This window comes from Pelophylax lessonae, assembly GCF_965119305.1.
Source record: "Pelophylax lessonae genome assembly, chromosome: 9".
Lineage (NCBI taxonomy): Eukaryota > Metazoa > Chordata > Amphibia > Anura > Ranidae > Pelophylax > Pelophylax lessonae.
This window is the reverse complement of record NC_138776.1, coordinates 55,789,780-55,815,855: the sequence shown is the minus strand read 5'-3', so window position 1 is coordinate 55,815,855 and position 26,076 is coordinate 55,789,780. Positions and strand designations below refer to the sequence as shown.

General features: G+C 39.8%; 1 protein-coding gene across 1 annotated transcript; it reads left to right on the top strand.

The window, feature by feature from the left end:
* The first annotated feature begins 2,916 nt into the window (after positions 1-2,916).
* Positions 2,917-23,944, top strand: LOC309563775 (pancreatic lipase-related protein 2-like). The gene is made up of 12 exons (XM_082268379.1): positions 2,917-3,023; positions 6,269-6,420; positions 7,041-7,166; positions 8,110-8,244; positions 8,705-8,813; positions 10,717-10,836; positions 13,055-13,183; positions 14,249-14,367; positions 17,314-17,440; positions 19,415-19,526; positions 20,296-20,457; positions 23,860-23,944. Exons 1-12 carry the CDS (start codon positions 2,972-2,974, stop codon positions 23,921-23,923), a joined length of 1,407 nt encoding a protein of 468 aa, XP_082124505.1. The 5' UTR covers positions 2,917-2,971; the 3' UTR covers positions 23,924-23,944.
* The last annotated feature ends 2,132 nt before the right edge of the window (positions 23,945-26,076 follow it).

Below are 26,076 nucleotides of genomic sequence, written 5' to 3'. Positions count from 1 at the left end.
AAAGCGATAATTCTGAAAAAAAACATTCCCAATAAAAAAAAATTAAAAATCCAAATTTTTCCTCATTTTAGGCCAATATTTATTCTGTTACATATTTTTAGAAAAAAAAAAATACCAATAAATGTGTATTGATTGGTTTGCACAAAAGTTATGGTGTCTACAAACTAGGGGAAAGATTTATGTAATTTTTTTTTTTTTTTTTTTTTACTAGTAATGGCGGCAATCAGTGATTTCTAGGGGGACTGTGACATTGCGGTGGACATATCGGACCCCTGACTGACATTTTTGACACTTTTGAGGGGACCAGTGACATTACAACAGTAATCAGTGCTAAAAATATGATTGGCTCCCCCTGTGGCCAATTATGTCGTTTCACGGGACAGAGCCGACCTGCCGCTGTATAAGTATGATGGTTGGTCGGCAAGTGTATTATTATACATTTTATGATTTTTGTCTGAATTCCTGAGTTGTGTATTTTTCCTTACTTCGGACAATTTAAACAGGATCCTGAACAAATATGACTTGTAAGATCAAACAGCAACACAAAGATGATTAACCTAAAAATTGAAAATGTAGTTGTAAAATAAAAATAAAAGATGGGGTGTGCTGGATGATGATTTTGAATTGCAAATTAGATGAGTCATAAACGATTTATCGGAATTCAGTCTGTGTAATTATGTATCTTATGAATTTTAAATGTTGGGCTTCTCTAATTGTGTGTTTTTCTGCACTTCAGACAATTTTCACAGGATTCTGAAAAAAATGACTAAAAAGTAATTCAAAGACAATTAACTCAAAAATTGGAAATTATTATGATTTGCAAATTTAGATGAATCACAAATGATTTTTGTTATAATATATATCATAACAAAAATCATTTGTGATTCATCTGATTTGCAAATCAAAAAATCATTCCCAATTTTTGAGTTAATCGTCTTTGTATTACTTTTTACATTTTAGTCACTGTATATAACAGATATACAAGACTTTGGTCTGTGTGTAATACAATTTATGAATTATAGCTGTCTGAATTCTTGAATTGAAGGTGCTGGTAATCCTGCAAGAAACATTTGCCCTGGAGGGACACACATGGCAGAGGTAATTGTGGGGATAAATTATCATCTGGAACTTGTTTGACTCGATTCTCTGTTATACTGGAAGTACAATACAGAGACCCTTCCTCTGATCTCTCTATATAAGTGCCATCATCTCTCTCATGTCCATCTCGCAGAGTTCACCTGATCAGGACCAAGGTAAGTGACCAGAGAACACACATGTCAGGTTATAGCAGACTATAGGACCCGCTCACCAATATCCGAATCCTGCATGGAGGAACACAATCTGTCTATCATTTCTTATTGTACTGTGTATTCTTCGCATTTATTTTTTCCTTATTTCTAATTGACTCTTGAGCATAAAGTATAATGTGATATTTCTAATTCATTCCCATTGGCCAAACTTGGCAGACACCAGTAGTAGGAGTGAATTTAATCATTTATTTGAAAGGGGATTATAATGACATTGATCTCTTGCAGTCTCTAATTGTCTTCTGCAGCATGTTTTCAGTCTCCAGCAACACCTGTATCATGTCTCTAACCATCTCCTGTAGTTTGTCTGCATTCTCTGATCATCTCCTGTATTATATCTGCAGTCTCTGATCATCTCCTTTAGTATGTCCGCAGTCTCTGACCATCTCCTGTGTTATGTTTGGAGTCTCTGACCATCTCCTGTAGTATGTCTACAGTCTCCCATCATCTCCTGTATTATATCTGCAGTCTCTGACCATCTCCTGTATTATATCCGCAGTCTCTGATCATCCCCTGTAGTATATCTGCAGTCTCCAATCATCTCTTGTATTATATCTGCAGTCTCTGACTATCTCCTGTATTATATCTGCAGTCTCCCACCATATCTTGTAGTATGTCTGCAGTCTCTGACCATCTCCTGTTTTTATATCTGCAGTCTCTGACCATATCTTTTAGTATGTCTGCAGTCTCTGATCATCTCCTGTATGATGTCTGCAGTCTCCTATGATCTACTGTATTATATCTGCAGTCTCTAACCATCTCCTGTATAATGCCTGCAGTCTCTGACCATCTCCTGTATCATGCCTGCAGTCTCTGACCATCTCTTGTATCATGTCTGCAGTCCCCTATCATCTCCTGTATTACATCTGCAGTCTCTAACCATCTCCAGTATAATGTCTGCAGTCTCTGATCATCTCCTATATTATGTCTGCAGTCTCTTGACCATCTCCTGTATGTCTGCAGTCTCCGACCATCTCTTGTATTATGTCTTCAGTCTCTGACCATCTCCTTTAATATGTTGACAGTCTCTTGCAATTTTCTGTGTATCTCTGTAGTCTCTGTGAATCTCCTGTAAAATGTCTGCAGTGTCTGACCACCTCCTGTGTAAATATACTATATATATATATATAGATAGATAGATAGATAGATAGATAGATAGATAGATAGATAGATAGATAGATAGATAGATAGATAGATAGATAGATAGATAGATAGATAGATAGATAGATAGATGGATAGATGGATAGATGGATAGATGGATAGATGGATAGATGGATAGATGGATAGATGGATAGATAGATAGATAGATAGATAGATAGATAGATAGATAGATAGATAGATAGATAGATAGATAGATAGATAGATAGATAGATAGATAGATAGATAGATAGATAGATAGATAGATAGATAGATAGATAGATAGATGGATAGATGGATAGATGGATAGATATAGATATATATTACCTACACCGCATAGTACAAGTCAGTTGGCAATAAGTGAGGCCAGGGTTCTCCATATCCACTATTACTATATAAGTGGCGCTGAGATGTCTCAGATTGTTCATGGAGTGTAGACATGACTGTATCAGTGTGTATGTAAAGACAACTTGTGTTTTCTGTCTGTAATTCCCACACAAAATACTGAACTTCTCTCTCCTCTCCAGATGTTGGGGAAGATTTTGCTGCTCATGTTCATTATACAGTCAGTGAAGACAGGTGAGTGATATATATATATATATATATATATATATATATATATATATATATATATATAGATACATATTTATCGATCTGTGTAACCTGGGCAAAAATAGAAATATTAAACTATTCTACTCCACTGAAAATCCCAACCACCTATGTGTGTTCCGGTTGCTATTGTTGTACTGCATATACTTGAATTCTGTTTTTTTTTGTATTGAATTGTCTTTACATTGACATTTGCATTTGGTGCAAAATAACATTTCCTATAAGCCTGCAAAGTTACAAATCATTAACATTTTTAAAAGTTTCCACAATTTTTGCCACCAGCCACCACTGTATATATATATATATATATACAGATTTGTATAAAGTACTCGAAATTTCTACTTGAGTAAAAGTACAAGTGCTCAATCAAAAAGTGACTTGAGTAGAAGTGGAAGTACTCGCAGAAAAAGTTACTTAAGTAGAAGTACTAAAGTATTCAACATTTTTTTTACTTAAGTATTGCAAGTAGTTTTTTCAAACAATTTGCTACTTAAGTACTAAAAGTAAAAAGTACCAGTAGTTTGGAAAAAAAAATTCTACTCAAGTACTGAAAGTAGAAGTACAAGTACTGTGTTATGTAGTTATTAAAGAAAGAAGTCAAAAGTTTGAACATCATATTGTTTTTTATTATTTAAAATGATTTATTCAAATGATTAACCTAAAGGACAATCACAATTCCTTAGGCTGTAACTTTTTGTAAACAAAAAACAGATAAAGTCCCTCCCTTCCCCTTTTAAAGCCAGGGGTGGTCTCCTTCCTGAGCTTCCTCACTCTCACAGCCAGGCAGATCACTTGAAGTTGAAGGGCCAGGGGTGGAAGGTGGTGTTTTTGGTTCGTCCATCTTTTCAGCTGATCAAAAGGCAGAACAGGAGCATGCGCAGTCTTCTTAATCGCGGTTTGATTTGATTTGCTCAATTGATGATGATGTGCCAGGCCAGCTTCATCAAACCTACAACGCTTAAAGTGAAAAATGCATCAAAAACTACTAACAAAGTGGCTGTGCTAAAAATGCTAATAAAGTGCCTGCAATTATATATATATATATATATATATATATATTCTTCTTGTATTCAAAATCATCGCCCACAGTATTAAAAATAAAGTGACATGTCTGTGCTAAATGCAGTGCAAATTATTCCCACAATGTAAATTTAATTCATATAAAATATATATGACAATACCACAATAAAATAAGTTCTGATTGTGAATAATGTAGGTGCAAGTTTAAGTGTGTAAACTAAACTTTAAAACGAAAAGTCCATAACTGAATTCCAGTATGCAATCTAAGAAGTGCTGTCACTTGCTGTCAGATGCTTCCACCTTTCTTCTGTGATCTGCTCAAGTAAAGTGGTGGACTGGATAGCCTCTCTCTCTGCCTCTCACCTTAGTAGCACTGGCACTGCACTGGTTCAAAAAGCTGTCTATATTATTTTCATTATAATAACTTGTCAGAACATGCTTCCACCACCTGTCCTTCACACTAGTAGTGCTCATTTGCTTTGCTCAAGTCAAGTGCCACTGCCAGTGGCCACTGCAGTGCAGGCACAGCCGCACAGGCAGAGGCAGGCCGCAGGAAGCACAGGCACCACCACAACACTTATGGTCCATGGACCATGGATGGTCGGATAATCATCATAGCCGTCAGTCTCACTCTTCTTGGTTCAAAAAAGCCACCCGTGACCCGTGTGTATATAATATATTAATATTTTATATTGATTATTTGATTCTCAAATGGCACATTTGCCATGGCAAGGATTAGGCCCTCTCCACGGTCCACCTCACTCACCTCATAGAGAAGAAGATGAGATAACGAAGAAAATGCTCCAAGTCCTGCTCCCGCGTCCCGCCACCCGTGTCACAACTCCTCTCAGTAAGGGCCCTAAGGGGTGGAGTCTGAGTGACACACAACACGTTTAGAGGCGGAGACCTCGAGCGGGAAGACGGCAGCACGGCTCCTCCAGTGAGGTCTTAACTTGATGATCATGACAGTGATTCCGCGGGCCGCGGCGCGAGCGAGGCTGTGGGATTGATTGAATTGAGTTGTGCTGCCTACTGCTACACGCTACCTACTACTACTACTAAATTGTGAGTCAGTATATTTTATTTCATTTTTATATATAAAAGCGGTATTGTTGAGCACTACTAGCCACTAGATCTCCTGGCTGTCACTTTGTCACATGTTGGGGAATCACAGCGGCTCGGCTCCAGAAGTGGCGGGTGTCCCCGTCATCCTGCCAGGGCCGCCAAGAAGTTCATCACCTAATCTTAAGTTATTAATATCTTATGAGCAGAGGACCTATGAGATTGAGAATTGAAATAATTAAATATATATGGCTTTTTGAACCAGTTCAGTCAGTGCCAGTGCCACAGTGCCACCCAGACGCTATGCACCAGTGCCACCACCATTAAGTGTGTTGGTCGGTCACTCAAGCACAGAAGGAGGTGGAAGCATCTGACAAGTGAAGTGACACTTTAGATTTTCACACTGGAATTCATTTATGGACTTTTCGTTATAGATAGGTTTACACACTTCAACTTGTTGCACGCACCTGACCTAACTTATTTCATAACTTATTTTATTGTGATTTATTGTCATATTTTATATGAATGGAATTTACTGTTACATTGTGGGAATAATTATTTTCACTGCATTTAGGCTTTAGCACATTCATGTCACTTTATTTTTGATATTGTGTGGAGTGTGGGCAGGGCACTGGGGGCAACGATGATATTATATCGATTGCACAGGCACTTTATTCGCACAGCCAAGTTGTGTTTGTTAGTAGTTTGTTGATGCACTTTAAGCGCTGTAGCACAATTTATTTGTTTGTTTCATATTTTCTTTTTATTGGAAAGATTTGGTATAGCAGCTTTTATTATACACAGCCTTTATTTTCGTATGCGCTGATTTACAAATGACATTATACACATTTTTTTGAGCTTTATGCAACCTACCATATCGGAGTAGAAGTATCGAAATCATCGAAAACATGTAGTGAAGTAAAAGTAGAAGTAGGAGAAAAAATTCTACTCTAGGAAAGTACAGATACCGCATTTCGGTACTTAAGTACAGTACTTAAGTAGTTCTACTTCGTCACTATACATCTCTGTATATATATATATATATATATATAGAGAGAGAGAGAGAGAGAGAGAGGGATATGGATTTATCATATATATATTGTAGATCTCGCATATTCTTTACCTCTTATTAGCTCAAGTGTGTTACGATCGCCTTGGCTGTTTCTCGGATGAATACCCCTGGTCATGGACTCTACAGAGACCCATGCCCCGTTTACCCTGGTCTCCAGAGAAGATAAATACTCGATTCCTGCTCTACACCCGGGACAACCTCAACACCTACCAGGTAAGATCTAATATGTGATTAACACGCACTGAACCTGTAGAATTCCTATCCTGTACAAGCTATTAGCGAGGCAGTATATAGCTAGAAAGGAATGTGCTTGTATAAGGTACCAGTGGCATGACAGTGGAGTTTGGTCATTTGATGACCTCCCACAGCTTGGGCCATAAAACCCATGTGTAGAATTATTGGGGCATTTAAAGTGTATTGTCAAACCCTTTTTTTTTTTTTTTTCGATAGAGCAAGTAATGGTTAAAACCAATTTTTTCTCTCTCATTTCCTAGCCCTGACAGGTAAAAGGAAATCCACAGAAATGAGAGAAATCCCTTCCTAAACAGGTGTTCCCAGTTGGAAGATTTCCCCTCTTTTCCTGTTGTAGTGACAATGGTAACTTTCTGGATTTCCAAACACTTTCTGTCTCGGTGACACAGGACAAATAAAGAGGGTGGATCCTCAGAGGGGCACAGAGAAGAAATAGATATTTGACAGGGGGTCCAACCCTTTCACACTCCATTAAATAGTTTTGGCTTTAGATAAACTTCCAGTGCAGTTCACACGCTAATACAAATTTTGCTCCTTGTATAGGTCATGTATTTAATTCTCATCCATGCTTTCCTCTGCAGGAAATCAGTGCCATCCAATACAAGACTATTGAAGAGTCCAATTTCAAAACTTTTCGTAAGACACGATTTATTATTCACGGGTTTTTGGACAATGGCGAGAAGAGATGGATGATCGAGATGTGCCAGGTATGTAGATACATCTCTACAATGTCTTTTCTGTTCTGCTGGATGCCACTCCATCATGTTCTGTGAGATGTCAATCTACTGTGTTCTGCTGAATGACACTCCACCATGTTCTGTTGGATGGCACTCCACCATGTTCTGCTAGGTGACACTCCACCATGTTCTGTTGGATGTCACTCCACCATGTTCTGCTGAATGTCACACCATCTTATTCTGCTGGATTGCACACCGTCTTGTTCTGCTGGATGTCACTACATTATGTTCTGTGGGATGTCAATCCACTGTGTTCTGTTGGGTGACACTCCACCATGTTCTGCTGAATGTCACTCCACCATGTTCTGCTGGATGCCATTCCATCATGTTCTGTGAGATGTCAATCCACTGTGTTCTCCTGCATTACACTCCACCATGTCCTGCTGGATTTCACTCCACCATGTTCTGCTGGATGGCACTCCTCTATTTTTTACTGGCTGTTATTCCACCATGTTCTGTTGGATGTCAATCCATCTTATTTTTCAGAATGACTCTCCACAATGTTTTGCTGGATGTCAGTCCACTATTTTCTACTGGATATCACTCTACCAAGCAGTGGATTTAAATACACTATGTCCTGCTGGATATCATTGCATTAAATTCTGCTGGATCTTATTCATTGGACCCGGCTGGATGTTGCCCCAACATGTTCTGCTGGATATCACTCCACCATGTTCTGTTAGATGTCATTCACCATGTTCTTCCGGTATAATTCAGAGCATGTAACTCTGAGAGTCTGAATTAGATGCTCTGGTCTAATTAGACCCTGACAGTGAGCAGGAGATTAGGGATGTCTCGGCGTCTAGTGGCACCTATGTCTTAGTCTTATTTGGCTCTCCTGTTTCTCTTGAACTTAATAAATGTTGTTTTGCATCACCATTGGCACCATAATCTGTAACCATTTTGCTTCCAGGCCATGCTAAAAGTGGAGGATGTGAACTGTATCTGCGTGGATTGGCACGGCGGTTCTGTGGGGTTCTACACTCAAGCTTCAAACAATATCCGTGTTGTGGGGGCTGAGGTGGCTTATTTCACTAAAACTCTCCAGGTAGGAAAAATGACTTCCTTACCTCTTTTTAATTCTGCATGATAAAAATACTTTAGCTATCAAAGCAAAAATATTATAAAGAAAATCTGTAGTGTGAGAACTAATAGGCTTCTATTCCTGACCTCCTACCCAGAATGCTAGTTTCCTGGCTGTAACGTTCTCCAAGTCACTGGCACAGAACAAACAGGTCAGGGAAGTCAAAGCAAGATCAGAACTCCTGCATGATAATTCCAGGTTAGAAAGTACTGAAGTCATTGGAACTGACAGCCATGCAACTAGCATTTTCAGTAGAGACCAGCAACAGCAGCATACATACTGTCTTGTTACAGGTCTCCTGTGGCAGGTAAAACAGTTCCCATATACAGTATGTAGTTCATATGTGTATTTAGTGGTTTGGTTAGAATTCAGCTTTAAGAAAATTATTTGCTAAAATTTGTATGTTTTGTGCTTCCTTTACAAGAATGTTTTTAAATATTCTCCATCCAATGTCCACATTATTGGGCACAGTCTGGGGGCACATGCTTCGGGGGAAGCTGGGAAGAATCACCCTGGAATTGGCAGAATAACTGGTGAGTTCCTCCAGATGAAGACTTACAGCACACCTAAGTTCTTTCTTTTAAACCTTTCTGCAATGTTTTACCCCAGAGCAACCCATACAATACATTTTCAGGTACCGAGGAACCCTTACTAAAGGTTATTCATCGATGGTCAATAGAAATATTGCCCCTTACATTGGCAATCATTAGGAAGAATACAACCCTTATAGTGGTGGTCAGAATTCCACTCTTACAGACAGCTAAAAAAGATCGCTAGTTTCATGCTACTGGCTCTGCCAAGTGGTATCGACCCTGGAACAATGCAGGCATCATAAAATGGGAGGTCAATTAGCAACAGCTCAAGAAACCTCTAGCAACCTCTAAAAAATGGTGGTTCTAAACAAACATATTAAATCTGTTACTTGATTTTAAGGGAATGTGACTCTGTGGTGTTGAACACAGTTGAATTATGTCCGTAATACTGTTATTTGCCCTAACAGGTAATTTTTTAGGGCATTTTTTTGTACGTCTAATTAGTCCAAGCAGTGCTGATACACAGAGACTTTGGTGTATCAGTACTGCTTGGACCAAGAAGAAGGAGATAGACCACTAAAATCTTGTCCTAAAAAATTAACTGTTATTTCGAATTCAAAAAAGGATAATTTCCAGTACTCAACTGTGGTCACAAGTGCACTAATAAGGCTATAATCATTTTAAGAGTGCAATAAAATGATTTCTTATTTTTGTTCACCTGCAAGTTCCAGTTGGCAATGTTTTTCTATGAAAACTTTACCACTTTTATTATGCAGAATTCAATTAAAGTATATTTAAACCCAAGAGGAAAAATGTAATATATTCAACGTACCAGTCCCGTACCAAGTATTACTGTAACTCTGTAACATAGGGTAGAAACGAGAGAACGCATGGGAAGTTCTTTTACCAAAATATTTTTGATTCAGAAGGCCTGGGTATACAACACTTGAAGTATAGACACTTTCCAGTTCAAGATGTCACCCGGGGCCCAAAGGAGAGCACATATTAGTCCTATAATGGTCTTTCCCTAGTGTCAGTAGTATACTGCGACCACTCTGGTTGCACTGTAGGAAAATGGAAAGGGGAATTAGTGATAATAGGGTCACCATATTCGTTTTTAGTTCTACTAACTCAAGCAATACCATCACTCTTCAGGTAAAGCAGATGTTGTCTTAGCTCTTCCCGGTGCTCAGACTGAAAGCCTCCAGTCTTGATACCTCTGTATACTATGAAACACCGAAGGGACAGTTGGCACTCGGGTAAACGTCACTTGGCAATATCCTTTATTGAAATGACATGGAACAGCTGTAAAACAGCCAACACATTTCACCAGTCAGGCCATAGTCATGGCTACAGTCCTTGGATGCCCTTCCTGTTCTGGGGTGACAGCGCTCACTCACTGTACTGAATTTATAGCAATGTTGCCTCCCAACCACAGGATCACAAACACCTCCCCCTTCCTCACCACTAAAGCATTGGGTGAAGTGTATTGTAGTCAACATATAGCTCAGAACAATGTAACTGATAAAAGTGTAGCACAAGCATAGAACACTGAAAATTATTAGTGCACAAGATTTATATGAGGACTAACAGTATTTTATGCACCTATCAAACAGATATAACAAAACGCTTTTAATGGTATACTTAGCAGATGAAAAGGGAACAAATTAGGAGAATATCATTGCTAGAGTTTAAATATTCTTTAATCAACATATAGGTGCAAATGACAATTGCCCTCACTGCTTACAGGATCAACGTGCCACCAATGGTCATACAGAGTTTAAAAAAAATGACCAGTCACTGTCCCTAACCAGTGGGGCTGGGGGAAAAGACAAGCCATTACTCTAGGTAAAGGGAATCTCTGAGTTTATATACTGACTATCCCTTGTATGTTATGATGCAGGATTGGACCCAGCTCAACCGTACTTCCAGGACACACCCATTGAGGTCAGACTGGACCCGTCAGACGCTACGCTGGTCGATGCCATCCACACTGACGGAGCTTTAACTCTGCTCAACCGTGGTATGTCTTTATTATTATTTATAACTAGCAAAAGTGTTCCCGTTCCAAAAAGAGCAAGTCTGGGGAGCAAGCCATGCTAAAGAAGTGTAGTAGTGAACTGCGAAAGGTGGGGAAGCGGGTAGTATGTACAGAAGAGGAGTGCCAAGGGTATGACAGTTGGTGGTATGTACAGCAGAGGAATGCAGAGGGTATGTCAGTGGGCAGTATGTGCAGGAGAGGGGTGTGGAGAGTAGGACAGTGGGCAGTGTGTACAGGAGAGGAGTGCAGAAGTTTTGACAGTTGGCAGTATGAACCGAACAGGAGTGAGGAGGGTATGACCGTGGGCAGTATGTACAGGAGAGAAGTGTGGAGGGTATGACAGTGGGCTGTACGCACTGAACAGGAGTGAGGAAGGTATGAAAGTTTGCAGTATACAGGAGAGGAGTATGGAGGGTATGACAGTGGGCGGAATGTTCAGAAGAGAAGTGTGGAGGGTATGGCAGTGGACAGTATGAACAGGAGAGGAATGTGGAGGGATATGACAGCAAATGTATGTACAGGAGAAAATTGTAGAGGGTATGACAGTGGGCAGTATGTACTGGAGAGGAATGTAGAGGGTATGACAGTGGGCAGTATGTACAGGAGAGGAGTGTGGAGAGTATGACAGTGGGCAATATGTACAGGAGAGAAGTGTGGGGAGAATGACAGTCGGCAGTATGTATTGGAGAGGAGTGTAGAGGGTATGACAGCGGGCAGTATGTACTGGAGAGGAGTGTAGAGGGTATGACAGTGGACAGTATGTACAGGAGAGGAATACTGAGGGGTATGATAATAGTAGTATGTAAAGGAGAGTAGTGCAGAGCGTAGGACAGCAGGCAGTATGTACAGGAGAGATGTACAGAGGGTATGACAGTGGGCAGTATGAACAGGAGAGGATTGTATAGAGTATGACAGTGGGCAGTATGTACAGGAGAGGAGTGAAGAGAATATGACAGGGGGGTTTTGTACTGAAGAGGAATGTTGAGGGATATGACAGCAGCAATGTGTAAAGGAGGCAAAGGTGAGGAAAGCAGATGGCATGACAATGTGCAGTATGTACAGGAGAGGAATGTGGAGGGTATGACAGCAACAGTATGTACAGAAGAGGAGTGCAGAGAGTATGACAGTGGGAAGTATGTACAGGAGAGAAGTGTGGAGGGTATGACAGCGTGCAGTATGTAAAGGAGAAGAGTGTGGAGAGTATGACAGTGGGCAGTATGTACAGGAGAGCAGGACTTGGCACCTGCCCACACTGCCAATACTACCAATAACTGGTCACATGATCATGGTATCACTGTGCTTGATTGGCCAGTGAGGAGGCTATGAAGAAGAGGAGTGCAGAGAGTATGACAGTGGGCAGTATGTACAGGAGAGGAGGGTATGACAGTGGGCACTATGTATAGGAGAGAAGTGTGGAGGGTGTGACAGTGGGCAGTATGTACAGGAGAGGAGTGTGGAAGGTATGACAGTGGACAGTATGTATAGGATAGGAATGCAGAGAGTATGACATTGGGCAGTATGCTCAAGAGAGGAATGTGGAGGGTATGACAGGAGGCAGTATATATAGGATAGGAGTGTATGACAGAAGGCAGTATATATAGGATAGGAGTGTATGACAGGAGGCAGTATATATAGGATAGGAGTGTATGACAGGAGGCAGTATATATAGGATAGGAGTGTATGACAGGAGGCAGTATATATAGGATAGGAGTGTGAAGGGTATGATAATGGACAACAGGTGCAGGAGAGCTGTGTGTGGGTTGGAAGTGTGGATATTGTACAGTGAAGAGGTTTGGAGGATAAACCTAATACTGTGTGGTGGGGTAAGGATAAAAGGGAAGAACATGTTTGCTGGGAGTGGAATTTCACTACTAGAATTAGTCCTGGTGAATTCAAGACATGAGGCAGATTCCCCAATGAGAACGAGAAAGTGGTACCTGTGCATTATACCAGGGGCCTCTAAATTTCTCAGTAATTTGTTTAACCGATTTTTTGTAAACTGCATGATATGATTTCGACGAAAATAAAAAAACTTCAGTAAAACAAAGATAAGAAGTTCCAAATAGAGCTCAGCCCATCAGAGTCTCCCCTTTGAAATACCATTAACATAATAAGCTTATATGAAATTTCAGTGATTGGGTTTGCATATACTTTAAATATATATGTAGTATATTTTAATTTATTTATTTATTTTCTTTAGATTTAGGAGGATTTGGAATGAGTCAGACTGTCGGGCACTTGGATTTCTTCCCGAATGGAGGGCAACACATGCCAGGATGTAAAAAGACAGAGATCCTAAAAGTTGGAACCCTTGATCAAATAACCAATGGTAATTATACTATATAATGAGAAAACACACTTGATTTGTGTGGGAAATAACAAATACTATATTACTAAAAAATGAATAGCAGTAGTTTTTTTCCTGCTTCAATTCCATGTCAATCTACTGTATGTTTTAGTAATTTGTACTGAAGCTGTCTATGTGTATAGCCAAGTTTTGTTTTTATAATCTACCAAATTTCTGTGGGCCATAGAACTCATGGGTGGCACAGTGCTTAGATTTTGGCAAGTATCTGTTGCATTTGCAATTCAAAGTGGCTTGAAATTTGTTGAAATTGCCTGAAAATGTCTATGTGTATGGCCAACATTATAATCGGTCTCAGATTTATTTAAAATCTTACACTTGAGTTTCTAATAGATATAAATCTTACACTTTTTTTTACATCATACAGTTTAGAAATCCTGTAAATTATAAAAGCAGTAACAAAATAATTCAACATATATATTTGTTCAGTTTAAAGCATATCTAAACATTTAATGTTATAGCTTACCCGTTCTTAGATGCGGTGGATGCATTCGTTCACGTCTTTAACTTTTTCCTTTGTTTTCACTTGGTGATCCTGCCAAGGACACACTTCCTGTCCCAGGCTGGCAATGCATACTGTATCTATGGGTTAGAAGCATTGCCACCCTAGAACAGGACTACAGATCACCTACCCCTTTTCTCACTTCCATAACAAGGAGGGAAGGTGCTTTAGTCCTTAAAGATAGTTGAGAATAGTGTACTTGATAAGTCAGCCCAAGCAGGGAGTAGAGGAAGATATCAGTTCAAAGGATCAACAGGTATTTTTCGGACTTATTAAGAGATATAACAAGATGCTTTCAATGGGATATAAAACGGACCAAAAGGAATAAAATATAAGAAGTTTATTGTACAGGATTGCATACCTTTTAATCTGTAGGGAAAGACTTTGCCAAGATGTAATGTTACTGTAGAGATACTATTGGATTTATGGACGGTTTGCAGTATATGAACACATGACTCTGTAGATATGATCCTCATGGATGTGGAGAAAATCAAATGTTGACTGTTGGTCTCAATGCCTCTTTTCAGTGGTAGATGACCTGGCCGCATGCAATCACCTGCGCAGCTACCAATATTACACAGAGAGCATTCTCAATCCTGAAGGGTTCATGGGGTACGCTGCATCATCCTACAATGCCTTCCTGGAGGTAAGTTCAGAACCAATATGAACTGTGACCAAAAACAGCTAAATAAGGGGAGCAGACCATCTGGGTTCTCTGCTTATTATTCATGTGGAGCTTTGAGAACCAAAAGAGAAATACAAAACTATGATGAACTCTATTGTAAGACCCTCAGACATAGTTTCCCTTTTTAATGTAATAGGGAAACGTTTGTGTTTAGGTATTGATGGAAGCTTCAGAGTAGGGATGGGTGAATCTGTCTAGGTTCAATTTACGGGGGGGGGGGGGGGGGGGGGTTTGTGAATCCTAATTGAAAATGCAAACTTAACAGTTAATCCCACTGAAGTCTAGGGTAGGGCAAACCTTGATACTTAATTCTGGGCGTTTCAGGGCCAATAGGCAAGCTATTGTCTAATATAGAGATCTGGGCACTGCCATGGGGGACACTTAACAGAGCAAAAAACATTTAAAAAAATACCATACAGAGGGTAGAAGGCTCTTAACCTGTGACTTTGAGGGTGACATGGAAGAAACACTGTGACAAGCGACACCGTATTTTGGCATCACATATTTTGCATGCGTCATTCATTTTTAACTTTTATATTTAGCTTGGCTTAAAGTGGAAGTAAACTTCCATCGATTGTTTGTACCTATAGGTAAGCCTATAATAAGGCTTACCTATAGGTACTGTAAATATCTCCTAAACTTGCACCGTTTGGGAGATATTTACTGTATATGCAGCCAACGACATAATCGGGACTTGAGCTCTGAAGGAAGAGCCATCTGTGCCGTTTCTTCAGAGCCCTGTGCCGTGACCGGCAACACAGGGCTGTAACATCAGATTTTTGTATCCAGCAGTAATAGGCCTCAACTCACAGTGGAAATAGCATCCACAACAACAAAAGCTATAGGAATGTTAACTCTTAAATGATTAAAGCTAAATTGCTCAACTTCCAACAAATTGGCCAGTGGCATAACAGTTTAATGGTAGCTTGTGAGCTTCTTTTCTCACTGTTACCACATTGCATTGTCTTAAAAGTTTAATAAAATATTATTAAACGGTGCACAACAACACTTTAAAACCTTGACCCCACATTCCCAAACCTCCTCCCATTCTCAAATCCCCAATTATTCCCAGAATATTCCCAATATAGGCTTCGGGTAGGTGTTTGATAGAAGTTGGCTAGCATCAGTAGAGTATGCAAGTGCTTGAAAAAGTCCCAGATAAAAATAGATGAGGAAGGTTTTATCTTGTACTAAAAATTATTATCTGAGAGACAAAACTACAGATATTAGTGGCTGAACAGTATGTAAGCAGCTTGCTTAAGCTGCAATATAAGAAGGAGAAATAAAACAGATTTTATCTTGAAATAAGCATCAGAGTACTATTTGAGAAACAATAGCCAAAAATATTGCACAGTGGCTGAAAAGTATCTAAGCAGCTTGGTTAGAGCGGCTTGAGCGCTAATCTCTCTATGCCATTCATAGTCCCCATTTCTTCAGTAGTCAATATAGCTACTGTGATCTCACCCTTTAATAGTGAGGGGGTTGGCATATCCATACACCCCCTTATTGGCTTTTTAGGCCATTATGGTTTTTAGCTACCTAAGTTCAAAGGCCAGGCAGTGCATCATGGTTACAAAGAATTGAGTCCAGAAAATTCCTGCATTCATTTGCCAGGGCCACACATTTTGAATATGCTGGATTCATAGCAAACCCTGGTAGTGGCAGACCCAAACCTCATCCCTTACTGTAGAGGATAGTCACCAAATTCTACAAAGTCCTCCACAACTGAATTTCCCTCCTCTGTGGCCTGGTCTCAAAATGATCTATATGCTTTGAGCTTCAAAAGGGCAACCTCTCTCCTCATCAGCTCCTTGATGATTTATTGTTGGGGCATTCTGTTATTTTTTTTCACCCCTGAAAATGCAGTATGCGCCATATTATCACATGATACTGACAGAACATTTTTTCTGTATCTGTAAGTTGGGCTGCTTGTTTGAGATATCGGGGCTCGAAGCTTTATCAACTGATTTGTCACCAAAAAATTGTGCAGATGGGCATTTTCATCACATAGTCACATTTTTCAGTTATATATTTGCTGTACTATAACCTGAACCTTGACCTTCACCCTTAGCCTGAGCCCATCCTCCAATATCTATCCTATACCCTAGTCTAAATACTATTATAAACACACTGTAACCCCTACATTTTACTCTTAGCCAAAAGGGCAACCATCATCTTCTCTTTAATGGAAATATGAAGCACCAAAACAAACCCATCCTATAGTGTAATTATTATAAAAGTGATAGATCTGAAATACATTGTGGGAATTCATCATTGATGGAATGTCACTGGTCTTTTTAATCTGCAGTTTGAGAAACAATAAGCAAAGAAAACAAAAAGAGGGAGCACCGACCTAGCGCATTATCCTCAATAACAGGCTTTATTATGTAACATTAAAAATGGCTACTCACAGACGTAGATAAAAGTAAAGCATGTCGAGCTATACTGCTCAAATGTCCGGGTCAGTCCATATAATTGTCCATGACCGATGAGATGATGGCTGACGCGTTTCGAGGCCCAGCCTCTTCCTCAGAGCCACTGTCAGAGGGGCTGGGATACCAAGCGCAGGAGAAAGGTGGTCACACCTTATTGTCTTTTGGAGTTTGAGAAACAATGCCTGAGTACTGCTTGGATCTTGATGAAGGGGACATACCCGAAAGCTTGTCCTGAAAAATTGTATGTTAGTGCAAATAAAAAAAGTATCACGGACAGTACTCAATTGTCTCTGTCACAAGTGCACTAATACGGCTACAATTACCTCAAGCATTCTGTAAATGTAAAAACAAGTAGAGGGAAACCATGTACATTTAGGGCTATGAATACATCCCATTAGAAATGGAAGGATTGGTGATGACAGTAACCACTTTTGTTGCAATATTTGTACCAATCTCTCCTCTCTCCCCACAGGGTGTCGGCTTCCCGTGTCCCAGCAATGGATGCCCAACGATGGGACATTTTGCAGCAAACTATTCTGGAATCACATCGTTCACTCAGAAATTTTACTTGAACACTGGAGATGGCAAACTCTTTTCAAGTAAGTTTTAGATGGATTAGCATTGCTCCTACCATCCCTCATAGTTCACTATTACAGTCCCTCTCCTTTCCATGAATTATTGTGAATAGGAGAAAATTGTGTAGGTCTCATATAGACATTTCTAGTAGGGTGCAGGATACCAGTGACTGCAGTGACTGAAATGACCTAAAGGCAAAAGTGGATTTTTTGAAAAGGTTCCTGTGAGTTTTTGGGTCCGGCTCAGGTGCGAATTCAGGTGAAAATTTGCACCTGAGTCACAGCTGAACCGGTGAACAGAAGAACACTGCACTCCGGACTGGAAACCGCAGCAGGACATACACTATATTACCATAATTTTTGGGACGCCTGCTTTTAATGGCATCCAAAACCTTGTCCGTAGGGTTCAATATTGAGTTGGCCCACCCTTTGCAGCTATAAAAGCTTTAACTCTTCTGAGAAGGCTGTCCACAAGGTTTAGGAGTGTGTCTATGGGAATGTTTGACCATTCTTCCAGAAGCGCATTTGTGAGGTCAGGCACTGATGTTGGAGATACAGTCTGCGCTCTAATTTATCCCAAAGGTGTTCTATTGGGTTAAGGTCAAGACTCTGTGTAAGCCAGTCAAGTTCCTCCACCCCAAACTCACTCATCCATTTCTTTATAGACCTTGCTTTGTGCACTGGTATAAATCATTTGGTGGAGGGGGATTATGGTGTGGGGTGATTTTCAGGGGTTGGGCTTGGCCCCTTAGTTCTAGTGAAGGGCACTATTAAGGCCTCAGCATACCAAGACATTTTGGACAATTTCATGCTCCCAACTTTGTGGAAACAGTTTGGGGATGGCCCCTTCCTGTTCCAACATGACTGCACACCAGTGCACAAAGCAAGGTCCATAAAGACACGGATGAGAGAGTTTAGGGAGGAAGAACTTGACTGGCCTGCACAGAGTCCTGATCTTAACCTTATAGAACACCTTTGGGATTTTTTTTAGAAAGGAGACTACGAGCCAGGCCTTCTCAGAAGAGTTGAAGCTGTTATTGCTGCAAAGGGTGGGCCAACTCAATATTGAACCCTACGCACTAAGACTGGGATTCCAGGGATGGGCCAAGAACAGTGAGGCTGGGGAGAAAAGAAAATAGATGATGCTGAATGTCCTCCAGCCAGGGAATTAGGTGACTCACTGTATTGGCTTTCCATCAGCTGCTAAGCACAAAATGTTTGCCCATTTCTAATGATTTGCTCAAATAAGGAAAATAATTAAAAATTTGTGTGCAATGGGGCAATGTGATTTTTTTGTTATAAATTTCCATCTCAGGTTTGATTGCAGGATTACACAAAATCACAGGATAATTGAAATGGTGTGCAGCAGATTGTTGTGGATCAAATGAAAAAGATAATGTCAAACTTTCAGAAACCATTTCATGTATCAGTGCAAGGTTTTTTGGATGACTATATTGTAAACTCTATGCAGGCAGGAATTCAGGAAAGGCTCTGCCACTCCTACTGCTGCCATGATGATTTTTTTTTTTTTTTTTTTTTTTTTTTTTTGCCATATTATAAAATCCCATTTGGATGTTTCAATGGAAAGAGGATTTTTAATAATATGATATATTTGTTTCTTAATGAGCGGCAATTTCCTTTTAGCTGATAACATCTCATTAGGGGGTTGTTTATAAAAAGAAATGCTCGTCCATTGAAACTGCGTTTTTTTTTCAGGCTATATTATTTGCAATTTGAATGTGTGATTGTGGAAAATACTGAATGTGTGATTGTGGAAAATACTGAAGAATGGCCACTAGATGGCACTTAGGAGCATACTTATGTTCAGTGCCATCGAGTGGCCATAATGTGGTATTTTCCACATTCACACAGTTGAATTGCAGAGAACATGGAAACGTTTCATTTTTCCCATTTGCACAGAACATATATACATGCAGTTTGGATGGATGACCAGCTATACATTTTTTAAAATATTATCATCATGTAATATTTCTGCAGGTTGGCGATACAAGGTCACTGTTCGTGTTAAAGGTGATTTTATTGTTCTTGGATCATTCGCTGTGTCCCTAGAAGGATCTAATGGAAAGACTCCAGAGTACAAAATATACGGGTGAGCAACACTTTTCAAAGACCAAACAATTTTGGTCATTCCTGCTTCCCTAAATGTCATGGGTTTAGAACCACTTTAAACCTAAATCCAAAAATGTATTATATTGCAGCTGATCAATCATTAGTTGTGGAGGCTGCATTTATTTTATTTTCTTTGACTTTTTCTCTCTGTTTTCATCTGGTGATTTGGCCAGTAACACACCTCCTGTACTTGAGTGCCTCCACTCTGGATGAAGGAGCACAGGAGGTCCAGCAGACAGCATCATTGTCAGTCTGAGGGGCAGGGTAGTGTAAAATGTACCAATATATTTAAAAATAATAACATATTGAAGCCAAACTGTAGCTCACAGTTTATAATTTGTTACAACAAACCTATTGGATAAAGGTTTTACATGAATAAATAAAAGCTGATCACTTTAATTGCCCCTGCCAGTGTTAAATGGTGTGTCCCATTCATGTAAACTGATACATTCTGCTGGAGAGCTTGTGCTTTTGAAAAACAACAGACTTACTGGCCAGATAAACAGGGGAAAGAAAAGGAAAGAAAGCCTAAAAAAGAAAAGTATTGCAGCCATCACATCTAAGAATTGGTAAGATGCAATATAATAAATGTTTGCTTTTGGGTTTAATACTGCTTTAAAATTTTGCTGTTTTTTTTTTTTTTTTACCATGGAAAACCCCCTGTGCGTTTTACTTCCTTATTTTTTTATTTATTTATTTTTTATTGTATTTTAATTTATTTATTTAATTAATTTATTTTAATTTTACAGTGGTCCTATCATATCGGGCATGACATACACAGCTTTTATTGATGCCAACTTAGATGTTGGAAGTGTCAATAAGGTGACATTTTTTTGGCGCGGGGACCTACTGAAGATGAAGCGTGTAGGAGCTTCTACAGTGACAGTGCAGTCTGGGAAGGATGGAGTGATGTGAGTATTGTCCTTATATTGTTACTATAGAATTGTCCCCAAACCAACTCAGCCCTAGCCGTGTCACACTGAAAATTGCTGAAATGTATGTAGTACGGAGCTTGTGTGTTTATTTTTTTCAATGGATAAATATGTCATTATCACACCGACAAGCTTGTTGTAAAGTACAAAACTGTTCTTTATTGCATTCAGAGCAATAACAAAAACTGACAGTGCTACCACCCTGTTATCCTTTTCAAAGGAGGTTTAATCTCTTACAGGTGCCCTGCTGAAAACCTTGGCAAGCTATAAAACAGTCAAAAGAGCCCAGCAACTCGGAAGGTTCAAATCCAATCTTTTTTATTGAAAGCAACGTAGGGGTAAAAAAAAACTAGGAACAAAACATTTGATGCTTTTCAGCCTCCTGCATGTTTTTTTTTACCCCTACACCACTTTAGATTAAGGAGATTGGATTTTAACCTTCCGACTTTCCGGCTCTTTTGACTGGTTTTTATTGCTTGATCATATAGAAAGTCATCATTGCGGGATCACATAGGGACCCTTCATTAGACATCAAGTGCCTGCGTCCTTAGTGACTACTGACATCACTCGGCCCATTCATTTATATGGTCGGGAATCCTTAGACACACAAGCAAGGGGAAAGGGTTGGGGGAGGTGACATCATTTTACAATTGTGGCAACATGGCCATGTTATGTAACAGTATCAGCCAAATGACCAGTGGGGATGTGCAATTTCTACTTTACTTAACAATGAAAATCAACTTAGATTATACATAAGATCATGTGAACAGGGGTTTGCAGTACAAAATGGTAATATGAACAGTAGGAAGACAGGGTTAGGACATACTGTATGAAAACAATTCTACCGCAGTTCTACTAATGACCGCTGGATGGCAGCAGAGTGTTCTGAGTTCAGTTTACTTATAGAATAGAGAGTTAAAGAAATCTCACGTGTCCAAGATAGCAATCATTCATTCAACAGACTGTGAGCTGAGGGGATTTCCTGCTGGCACATACTTCACACTGGCACTGCTGATACTGACTTCGGTCAGGAGGCTCTGGGGACTGTAGATAGGACCACCCCACTGCATGGACAGCTTCTCCGCATGGACTGTAACAGAGTCCTCTCCAATGACCGGGGATTGGACAGACACTGCATGCTCTTGTGCTTACTGCTGGTGGCCCACACACCAGATTTAACAGGGGAAGACCCAGCACCGGGGGACAGCTCATTTGCCCAGTCACTGCTGTCCCATCAGGTAGGATCTCTCTGAGCACCGGAAACTGGGAGGAGCTGGCATTTATACCCCCTGGGCGTGTCCAGGAGCTCAGGGGCTGCTGGAAGCCTAGAGGATTGTGGGGAGTTGAGTTAAAGGGACTTCCACCTGAATCTGGATAAAGGGGCACCCCACTACAGCCATATTTGGGCAAAGATGTCACCACTAACCCAACCCCTTCCATTATATTGCTGATGACAGCTTGGGAATCTTGTCATGGGGCAAGTGGCCTTCGTCGTGTTAGGGTTGTCAGGTTGTTTCTTTCAGTGGGTGTTGTTCATTGTGATTCATGAGACTCTACATCACTGGACAACGTGATTGACCATGGATTTACATTTTTTATTTTTGAAAAAGAACTTGTCAAAAAATATGTAGTCGTTTTTATTTACTGTTTACATTATTTTTTTGAATGAGTAGTGGTACTATTTGCCCATTATTCATTCACATGTGGGGCAGTATCTGGGTGTTCCCCCTTTTTGTTGATTCTAATAAGCTCCCTGCCTGCAGACCCCCACAACCACCAGGCCAGGGTTGTGGGAAAGAGGCTCTTGTCCTCATGAATAACCCCCCCCCCCCCATGTTGAGGGTATGTGACCTGCCAGGCTGCATGCTCAGATTATTGCATGGATTTTGGTGGGGACCCTCATTTTTTTTTTGCCCTTTTTGCTGTAGGATGTACAGTACAAAGTGACATATCTATAGAAAAACAAAGACTTTTAAATTGCTAATAAATGACATTTTGTGCCAGCTTCTTTTTTAAAATTGATTTCCCTGACATTTTTACAAAGAAAAACAAGCTGGCAGGGAGCTGTCATTTACCTGCATGTAAGCAGCATTTTTTGTTTTCATAAAAGTCAGTTTTGCTGCAGTAGGTTGTATACAGTACATCCTTCAAATGGAAGTTTTTTAACCACCTCACGCACTGCCTAATATAATCATAATACAACCAAGCAGGAGCACTATCATCCTGGTGGGCACCTCATGCATGTCTTTGACCTGCTGACCAGTGGAACAAAGATCGTTGTACCAGGCTGGCCCTGATACTATGTGATTACTGTGACCAATCACACAATGGCTTTCATTCAAAACCATTCATAATTTGTCACAGTGATCACATTGTACAGGACCAATCACAGAACACCTGCACCATGTGATAGCTGTGGCCAATCACTGCTATGACAATTGAACAACAATGGCACATAAATGGAAGCCATTCATAAAAATGATTGCTCATCATTGTAATAAACAATCAGTTTAAAAAAGAAAATCCTGATCAGCTCACCAGAGCAGTACAGTATCACTACTGCTCTAGTCAGTATGTAAAACAAATTGTTAAAAAAAAATATATATACAAAGCAAAAACAGAAAAAAGTAAAAAATATATTTAAATTTTTTTTTTTCTTACATCGGTCAGTGTCCCTGATCACTGCGAAACAAAAAAATGTTACAAAAAAAAACAACTTCAAAACAACTCGACATGCCTCTTACTTACTTACTTTGGGGTTTTTACTTTCCAAAAAAGGGGTCTTAAGAAATTAAAAAGGCAGTCAGTATATCGGGATTGATCTATTTTTAAATATATATGTACCATAGATTGTTTATTTTTGCCAAAGAAATGTAGCAGAATACTTTTTTTTTTCAAATGATTCACTACATTTTTTCTATATATATATATATATATATATATATATAACAGTGATTAAATGCCACCAAAAGAAAGCTTTGACTGTCTCAAATAAATAATAACAAAAAAAAATCTACGTTTCTGGAAGAATGGCCAAACATTCCCATAGACACACTCCTAAACCTTGTGGACAGCCTTCTCAGAAGAGTTGAAGCTGTTATAGCTGGAAATGGTGGGCCAACTCAATATTGAACCCTACGGAGTAAGACTGGGATGTTCATGTGCGTGTAAATGCAGGTGTCCCAATACTTTGACAATATAGTGTGTGTTACCTTCAGCATCTCAGTTTTACTCTAAGCATGTTCAGGTGTAAGAAAATTCTTCAAACTTTTATATCTACAAATTTTTATGAATACCTTGTCATAAGCCAAGTTACAGGTTTGTATTAATATTAAAGAAGAAGTATAAGAATGTCACTAATGTCCTGTTCTTTATCTACAGATATACATTTAATGACAATGCCAAAATGAAGGCTGGAGTCCCCCAGGTTCTCATTTCGATCTAACTGCTGAGAGAGTCCAGGAGATGGCGGCATTTTTATACCTGTTTACTTACAAATGACTGAACAACCAGTAAATAAAGTTTTCTTTTTCTTTACGTTTATCATCTGTGTTTTGAGAAGTTTTATTTCAAGAGCCGTAAGTTTCTGGATATGTGTTGTATATCAATGAGATCAATGATGTGACCCGCTATTACCTTTTTTAAAGCCTTTAGGTAATGATTAGTAAATTTGGTCAACTAAATAAACAAAATAAATAAAAAAAACTAATTGTAACAAGAGCAAAAAATGTAATACGTTGCAAATAACCAGTCTTTGGATTTGGAAGTACGTTAATTATTTCAGGCTTATTTTCACTTATTGATCCTGCCATGACAGGAAGTGAAAAATAATCTCCCCAACAGGACACAGAGAGTAATCCACCACCACACCCCCATTAACAAATTATTTTTGTTGGTGTGGATGTGATGCCATTGTATTGTGGCAAAACGTGCTCCTGGGCAAAAGTGGAGGGTATGTTAGGCACTGGCGTGCAGGATTATGGGTGATATATACACACAGTCATGTTGGAACAGAAAGGGGCCATCCCCAAATTGTTTCCACATGTTAGGAGCATGAATTTGTCCAAAATGTCAAAATGGCTGACGCCTTAAGAGTTCCCTTCACTGGAACTAAGGGGCTAAGCCCAACCCTTGAAAAACAACCCCACACCATAATCCCCCCTCCACCAAATGATTTGGACCAGTGCACAAAGCAAGGTCATGGATGAGCGAATTTGGGGTGGAGAAACTTGACTGGCTTGCAAAGTCCTGACCTCAACCTGATACAACATCTTTGGGATGAATTAACGCGGAGACTGTGAGCCAGGCCTTCTCATCCATATCAGTGCCTGACCTCATAAATGCGCTTCTGGAAGAATGGTCAAACATTCCCATAAACACACTCCTAAACCTTGTGGACAGCCTTCCCAGAAGAGTTGAAGCTGTTATAGCTGCAAAGGGTGGGCCAACTCAATATTGAACTCTACGGACTAAGACTGAGATGCCATTAAAGTTCATGTGCGTGTAAAGGCAGGTGTCCCAATACTTTTGACAATATAGTGTACATGTCACCTAGATTTCTAGCCTGCATATGATGAGGGTCTCTAGAATTTGTCTGCCATGGAGTAGAGATATGTGTAAAAAGCCAGCAGCTTATGCATCTCTAGCTTGGGATAGCAGTTACCAGGTGCTTTGGCATTTCCTGCAAGGAACAGCACCTGCAGCTCCTGTTTGGAACCTCTTTTGTTACTGCTATTGCAGCTAAAACCATCAACCCCAAAGGCAGACAGCGCTTTTGTAGTCCCTTATTAGGCAGAGACATAGCAAGTTCTCAAAGAGCTCATTCAAGTTTTACAGTTTGGGCATCCCATGCACCCCTATTCCATATCCAAGTTATACCAGTTCAAATCTGCATTTTTTGGTAGAAAATTACTTAGAACCCCTAAACATCTTATATTGTTTTTTTTTTAGCATAGACCCTAGAGAATAAAATGGAGATTGTTGCAATACTTTATCACACCGTATTTGCGCAGCGGTCTTACAAACGCTATTTTTTTGAAAAAAATACACTTTTTTTTTTAAATAAAAAAAGAAGAAAACAGTAAAGTTAGCCCAATTTATTTGTATAATGTGAAAAATGATGTTATGCCGAGTAAATTGATACCTAACATGTCATGTTTTAAAATTGGGCACGCTTGTGGAATGGTGACAAACTTTGGTTCTTAAAAGGGGGTCTTGTGGTAGAATTATTGCTCTCATTCTAATGATTGCAGCGATACCGCATGTGTGGTTTGAACACCGTATACATATGTGGGCGCAATGTGTTTGCTTCTGTGCGCAAGCTCAGGGGCACAGGTAGCCGCAGGTCGCCTCCCATAGGGAAGCTGCGGACCCGTTCTAATAGGAGCGACACAAGTCGCTCCGACCTAGAAAAAGGGTCCGGAGCTTCTTTGGAGCGACCCGGAGGCGACCGCCATAGACTTCAATGTTATGAAGTCCGTGGCGGCCGCTCCGAGGTCGCGGCGCGCTGCTCGCACCGTGACCTCGGAGGTCGCGGTGCGAAGTAGTGTCGCTGCAGTGTGAACTGGCGCTTAATTTATTTTTCTTATTTTATTTTTT